At 37.6% G+C, this 7,550-nt stretch overlaps 1 protein-coding gene across 1 annotated transcript in view; it reads left to right on the top strand.

Moving 5' to 3' along the window:
- LOC128358495 (coiled-coil domain-containing protein 136-like) overlaps window positions 1-7,550 on the top strand; it is a 20,321-nt gene extending 12,771 nt beyond the window's left edge. The window contains exons 7-10 of the mRNA XM_053318797.1: window positions 1,205-1,481; window positions 1,613-1,744; window positions 3,352-3,464; window positions 5,207-7,550. Coding sequence (XP_053174772.1) covers window positions 1,205-1,481; window positions 1,613-1,744; window positions 3,352-3,464; window positions 5,207-5,219 — 535 coding nt within the window. The 3' untranslated portion in view covers window positions 5,220-7,550. The remainder of the gene's footprint in view (window positions 1-1,204; window positions 1,482-1,612; window positions 1,745-3,351; window positions 3,465-5,206) is intronic.

Here is a 7,550-nt window from a genome sequence, read left to right as displayed (position 1 = left end):
AGCTGCGCTTTACTGGATCAGCTGGAGGGATACCCTCTGGAATACTAACTCTCGTCACAGTCACTCACATCATGTCGCATTTAGAAAACACTGGCCACCTGTTTAATCACTGCAATAAAACTGTAATATCATATGAGGGATTACACTTGAGTGCTGAAACCATTATATGATTGATTGATGAGTAGATTGCCAGCAAATGTGATTGAAGATTAATTCCAGACCTTGGCAAAAGTAGTTGAGAAAATCATCTCAGCACAAGGTCCATTTAGGAGCTGTTTCTGAGTGTTTCAACACATCACATAGTCTTCCTCAGCAGGATGGAGAGCTGGGCAAACATCACCTGCTGAGGAAGACTGTGTGACAACATCTAAAACACACATTTTTTGTTTAATATAGTGCTTTTCAAAAACAGAAGTTACAATGTGCTTCACAGGAAGAAGATAGGGGATAGAAGACACAAAAAAGATAATACAACCCATGAAGTAAAAGTTATCAAATCGAGAAAAAGCCAAAGAAGACAAATTGGCTTTAAGCTGCTTCTTAAAAGATTTGCATTGATTTGGCTTCTCTGAGACACCGCCGCAGGCTGTTCCAGAGTCGAGAAACACCATCATTAGCATGATCACTAGGACAGCTACTAAATGGATCTTGTGGTAAGATTTTTGTTTCAGTTTTCATCATTGATTAATTGTTTCGTATACTTATCAAGCCACCGTGACAAACACCTTTTTAAATATGAGGATTTGCTGCTTTTCTCTCTTACTGGTTTTTTTTTGTGTTTTTGGATTTTGAATTTTTGGAAGGATAAAACAAACCATCACATTGGACTCTGGGAAATTGTGACTAACATTTTCCTTTATTTTGTGACATTTTATAGAATTAATTTATGATGGACCAATTGTTTGATTAATAGAAAATTAAAATAATCCTCAGTTGCAGCCCTAACAGTGTCCCACACTTTGTGTACACTGTATGTAACAACACAGTGCAAATAATGTTACCAGCGCACTGGTTATAAAATACAATGTAATTAAAAAAATTATTGATGTTATTAAATGTGTCATTTGAAAAAAGCCTGTTTGGCCTTTGATCATAGAAATTATTGGCACATTTTGAGTCAATTTCTGAGCTTTGAGATATTTCAGATGAAACGACCCACATTATATTGTATTCTTCACCAGTACTCCTTTCACCCACCTTACAGCTCCAGCGTCTACCTGTCACTGAAAGAAGAAGATGTGGGGGAGGGCACAGAGGGGAAGGATATGGAGACTGGCCCAGATGAGGTTATGACAGAGAGCTACATGACCATGGCCAAGTCTGAGAACTGTCGCCTAGTGGATGCCTCCATCCAGAAGAATATTTCATTTGATGGGAAACCTATAACACCAACCGGCTGGAATGGAGGCGTTGGGGAGATCTTTTCCCTGAGGGATCAGCTCAAACAGGCGGAGGAGAAGGCCTCACAGGTTCAAAGAGAGGTAAAATATTGTTTTATTAGAATATTTAATTCATTCATTCAATCAAATACAATGAATCTTGTCATCATTCACTGCAAGAAGTCAAATACTGTAAGGGAAAGAACTGAGTGTTTGACCTCTGTGTCCTCCAGTGTGATGGTCTAAAGATGGAGCTGCAGGAGCTGCAGGTACTGTATGACAGCAGTCAGAGGGAGAGAGCAGAGCTAGAGGAGGAGCTGCAGCGCTGCAAGGCAGAGCTGGAGAAGCTGGCTGGGGGGTCTCAGGTGAGGGACTACAGGCCTAGAAGTAGGATGGAGTCATTTTAAATATATATATGTAGGCCAAATTTTGAGAAATAAATTACAACAATGTCTAGGACCCTTAGATTGTATTGTTATTGTTACATTTTGGACTGGAGATTCTTAACGCATTTGTGTCTCAATTTCTTTATTTTAAAATTCATGTGAACTTTATCAATATAGTTTGGAAAATTTCCAGCTCTGATTTATACTTGATTCAATGCTTTTTTCTTTGCACCCACAACTGTCAACTAACACATAACACGCCTTGCATCACACCTATTGTACCCTCTGTCTGTTAAGCTCACTTTTTGTGTGTTTCATACTGTAGCAATTATGTTTTGATATGAACTGACTTGGCCTGTCAGCCCATATCAGTATTTATTTTGTGCTTTGGGCTAGGAAACTTCTCCCCCCACTGTGTCTGTGTCCTAATCTCTCTGTGACAGCAATGCTTTAATACTGTTGTTGGACAAAAACACACAATCTGCATAAAGGCATTCAGGCATCAAGGCAAGGATGTCTGAAGCCTTTGTAAGCTTCACATATTGTTCAATAGAAACAATATAATTGATATACCTTTGCAGTTTACCATCATGTTTTAGAATTTGCAGAGCTTTATTCTTCTCTTCAGGCTGGTTTCTGTTTATTTAACTCAGCTTTGAAAGTCAACTTAATAGTGGAAATAAACTTGTCTGAAATACATAACATCATGCTTGCATAACAATAAGTTGAACACATCAATTTTTTTGGAAGAACTTCGAGTTGACTATTGAATAGCAATGCTCATACTGCACAAAGCTTAAAATTCACTGCCCTTTTCGTGATGTCTATATTTCATTATTGTGTTTAGGGTTTTACTTTCTGATAACAAAGTTTATGAAAGTGGACCATTCAAGTACCGGTACATAAGATTGATTTTGCCTACAGTATCTCAAGTGAGCATCAAAACTCGGTAAATTGATTTTCATAGATCTGAAATATATGGAAACCAATATCTGCCTGTAAGGGAGGAAAATAAGCATTCAAACAATGGTATGTTTTGGAAAATGGTTTGCAGCAAAGTTGCACACACGTGTTTTGTCTACAACAGCCGTGATGAGATGTCTCTGTCAAACTGTCTACCCGTGCCTGTCTCTGATGCTGTCCTTGTTCTCTGAATGTCCATGACCTCTCAGCCTTTATGACAAATTTTGCAAACATAATTACAAATGATATATAAAACCAGGATAGAGAGAAAAAAAAACACCACAACATTCATGCTGCATGTCTTTCTTTTTGGTGTCACCATAACATCACACGCATCCAGTAAATGCCTCACAGGACCGCTCACACATACTCACATTGAGTTGATGTGCATGTCACCATAAAGTTATGCCTTTTATGAACAGAAAATCACTCCATCACAACCCCTCCCCTTTTTTCACAGCCATAGATCATCTTTTTAAGTTAGCAATGTGTATTGTTGGTTGTCCATTTGTGTTGTTGTCACACCTACATTTATCTGTGTGTTTATTATTTGGATCAATCCATCCGTTCATTCATTCCCTTCATCCCCATGGTCCTTGTGTTTGTTTTTATTCCCTCCTCAGAGATTCATCCATCCGTCTGAGCACCCTGTTCTCTCCATCCCCTTCATAGGAATGATTGTAATAGTGGCTGTGGTCTGGTGCTGGTTGTCGGAGCTGGCGTCCCAGAGAGTAAGGTATGGGGGGAGCTTATCTCCTTTTGATCCGTAATGCTACATAAAGATAAAAGGTTTAGTTCACCCAAGAAGACAAAACAAATATTCTTCACTTACTTCTAGTGGTACAAGACCATGCAGATACTGCAGTTTGGGTTTTATCTGCCTAAGTTTTAAGATATCCATCTGTGAGAATTCTGCTCACAACCTAACACAACAGAAGCGAAAAGACATTTGTTCCACAGATACTGTCAACACCCTGTCAACGGTTTCATAGGAACAGTTTATTCACTGAAAAGTTATTCAGTCAGAGAAATTGACCATTTATAGCAAATGGTTACACAGTTCAGTTGGCAGAAAAGCATCGCAGCAGCAATGCCTCTGCAAGAACTAATCCCCTTTTAATAAACACAAATGGAAATATTAGTCAAATGAAAAGTGGCAAAAGGAGGAGGTGGAGGGAGCCGCAGCAGCAAACAGCACTGGCAGTAACTAATCAGTGGATCAATAGTGAGAGGTTGTAATGGCCTTGCTGTACAGCTTGTAGCCAAGCAGTTGATGTATGAGACCGTGATGATGAAGCATGGACAAAATAGCTGATAGCAATCAAAAAATGTAAGCATGACTTCCATGCTCTGTCTGAAGTAACAGTTGACAGTGTGTTCTGTGGATTATCCAGAGTAATGTGGTTACTGTTACTGGAGGGACATACCATTTTCCAAAGAAGCACAAACAAAACTACCTTCACTTCCATTGTATTTAGTTGGAAGCAGAAATCACAGAGGTATTTTTTTAGATGAATAAATAAAACAAAAACTATCTGTATGGTCGGATATCACTTGAGGTAAGTTAGAAAATGTGTGTTATTTGGATGAAATGACCCTTTAATATAAATTGTTGTTCAGGACTCATTGAGAGTGCTGGTTGTAGTGGGAGGGCCTAAAATGAAGAAATTATGGTAGGTGGACATGGGATGGGTGGGCAGTTTGGCAAATCATAATAAAATCATTTGAATATGAATGGCAATAATTAAGTAATTTAAAGGAATTGATTGACATTTTGGGAAATGTGCTCATTCACTTCCTCACCAAGAGTTACTCTGGATAAGAGGATTGATACCTCACTCTCATATCTGTCTGTCAAGTCAGCTATGGAGCTATAGCCAGGAGGGGATTAGCTTAGCTTGGCCTCGCATTATAAACTGGAGGCAGGACAGCTAGCAAAGGTCAGAAGTGTCCGAGTTCAAAAATACACTTACTTGTTCATTTAAAGCACAATCACTAAATGTTGTATCTTGTTTGTTGAATCCACAAACGAATGGGAATTTAAAAAACAACATTTTTTTATTTTAGGGGGAGTTATATTCTGTTTCTTTTTCTGTTGTAGTTACTGTAAGGATGCCAGTCAAGCAGCCAGTTTACTGAACTAAAATGCTGGGCGGACAGATTAAGACCATATACTGTAACTCCTAAAACCACAAATTGTTGCTATGATATCTCTATTTGTGTATGGATGAAATAAACAAGACACCATATGTTGATTATAGTGAGCTAGCTGCTTCTCTCTGCTTCAGTTTTAATCCATAGAGATATATGGGTGGTAATGATCTTCTTATTTCACTCTCTGATAGAAAGCAAAGAAATCTATTTCATAAAATGTCAAACTATATTCCTTTAAAGGTCCAAAATGGTTTGTCTATTGATAATGAAAGAGTGGTAGCCTATGCTGACACTTACCACAACTCTTTTCCTATCTTCCCTCAGAGGAGTGAGATAGGTTGGAACTCCATTTTGACTGTCACTGCAGCCACAGCAGTGCTACTTATGATGACTAGCTTGTTGAGAGCTCTCGTCCGATGCTGATTGGATGGGCAACAACTGCACAGGGACAGACGTCTGCTTCAGACCAGCCCTCGTTCTCTCTCCTGCCATGTCCATAGACTGAACTGGAATTCTCTAAATGTGATAAAGCTGACAGCTGTGTTGTATAAGATGTATGGAAAAAAATTTGTCTCTTTTGAGAAGGTACTACATGCACACAGACTGAGAATGATGCATTCAGTCTCATTTGAGATTGAAGAGCTGCAGAGCCCCCCACGAGGACTGATCTCACTCCACTAAATGTATTCTAGTGCTGTCATTCCTCCTCTGTGTCTGTATTATTTCTCTCTCTCTTTCAGCTAACAATGTGATAAAATGAAGGTTTTAGTTATTAATGTGCACAATATGTTTTCAATTTATTTAACCATTATTTATTTATTTGTTTGTTTAAATATTCTTCAGATTTGTCTCTAATAATGACAAACACAGAGTCTGCATTTAATGCACTGAAATCCCTGAAATGTAGATAATTATGCCCGTATAACACTTACAGAAAGAGAAGTTTGTATTTTTTGTTCACAAGTTGTTAATTGTTGCTCGCCCTCCAAATATTGACACTGTTAATCTGTTCTTCTTGATTGTAGAATATCAGTTCTTTCTATCTCAAACACCTCCTAAAAGGAGCACAGGTATGGCTAATTAAGCACCCGTCCATCCAAGTTCAGTGTCTAAGGATAAAGTTAAACACAGTGTCTCTAGAGTTATATGCTTTACTCCAGGCTCTGTCACTTCTTGCCTCTCCCCATTGTCTCGTCTGACTCTAAAATCAGACAACTCCCACTTTCCCCCTTTAATCATCAGTTAACCAACATGCCAGAAAGTCGATGTCGTATTTCTGATTCATCTTGCCTGCTCACAGTTCCCTTTGAAAACTTACACCCACAGCTGCGTTGTTACAGTATGGTAGTTATGTTATGTGCTAGTAAAGATATCTCAGCAACTTTGGGAGCAAATTCTGGGATGAATTGAGCTTTGTAATTGTGTGGCACCAAAAATTTAACAGCTACTCTTACTTTCTACTCTGATATTTCTGTTCAGCCGTATTTAAATGGCTGTGTATAATCATTAAGCAATGATGGTGATTGCAGGTTGTTCCAGGTACACAGTGTGAGAATGTGAACTGTCAACATTCATTTGTTTACTGGCAGCACACTAGATGTAAACACATCCAATAAAGGCTGCTTTTGGCGTCACTAGTTTAAACCTTTAATGCAGCTGAAGTTTGTGATCAGGGTTAGTTGTCTGATGAGGGCATTTTAGACATTGATAATGTTACAAAACATGTAAATAGGAATAGGAGGGTGTCACAAATGAAGTTGTCTAAGCATCAGTTACAAAACATAGATATGTATATGTGGAAGGACTCTGATTATTGTTTACATTTGTGAAATGTTTTTTTTTGTGAAAATATTTTAGAACTGAAAAAGCATGCTAAAAACATATAGAAGCACAATATATAATTTATGTTACGTTATACTGATTCTGTTTCTTTGTATTTCATGTAAATAGATGTGACATATAGTACTATGGGAGAGATATTTCTTAAATCCATTTGTACTAGCTTTGTAGAAACTTTATTCTATTTTGAGAGAGCATCGTATATTTGATAGCCAAATTATATGCTATATGTAAATGTTTATTTATGGTGACGTTATTCAGAAGAACTGCGAGCATTGCTAATCACTTTCAGTACCTCTATGTTCAAAGGTGGTGTTAGTCATTGCATGTGTTTAGATTGCATTTGACTTTAATTGCCAGAACGAGCAATATGACTTTGGGTTTTTGACATTCACGTAAATTTCAGAACTGTAATGACATCTTTTCTGATTATCAACATTTGCCATTAAACAGAACCTTGATAAGCAATGTCTGATCAATGTTATTTCTACATATGAACATAACTTACTGAGGAAACAATGTGCCGTTGGACTGCAAATTTTGTCACTGTCTACTTATAATGATCACTTTGCTATACCAATTGAATTCCCGTTGACTGCAACAGCACATATGAATGTTGTCTAATTCAGGAAATGACTTATCATTATTTCTGAGCTTATTTCAAGAATAGTAACTTGATCATAATCTCATGAGCTTCTATATTGCACTGTGTTTCTCAGTCTGCTGCTTTATATATTGATATCATTGTTGTTTTCAGCATAGTTGTGGCTATTTTGTTACCTGGAGGTCTATTTTGTACTGTAAATGAATTGAGAAAATAAATATACCC

Source organism: Scomber japonicus, chromosome 5, assembly GCF_027409825.1.
Source record: "Scomber japonicus isolate fScoJap1 chromosome 5, fScoJap1.pri, whole genome shotgun sequence".
Classification (NCBI taxonomy): domain Eukaryota; kingdom Metazoa; phylum Chordata; class Actinopteri; order Scombriformes; family Scombridae; genus Scomber; species Scomber japonicus.
This window is presented reverse-complemented; position numbering and strand designations above follow the sequence as displayed.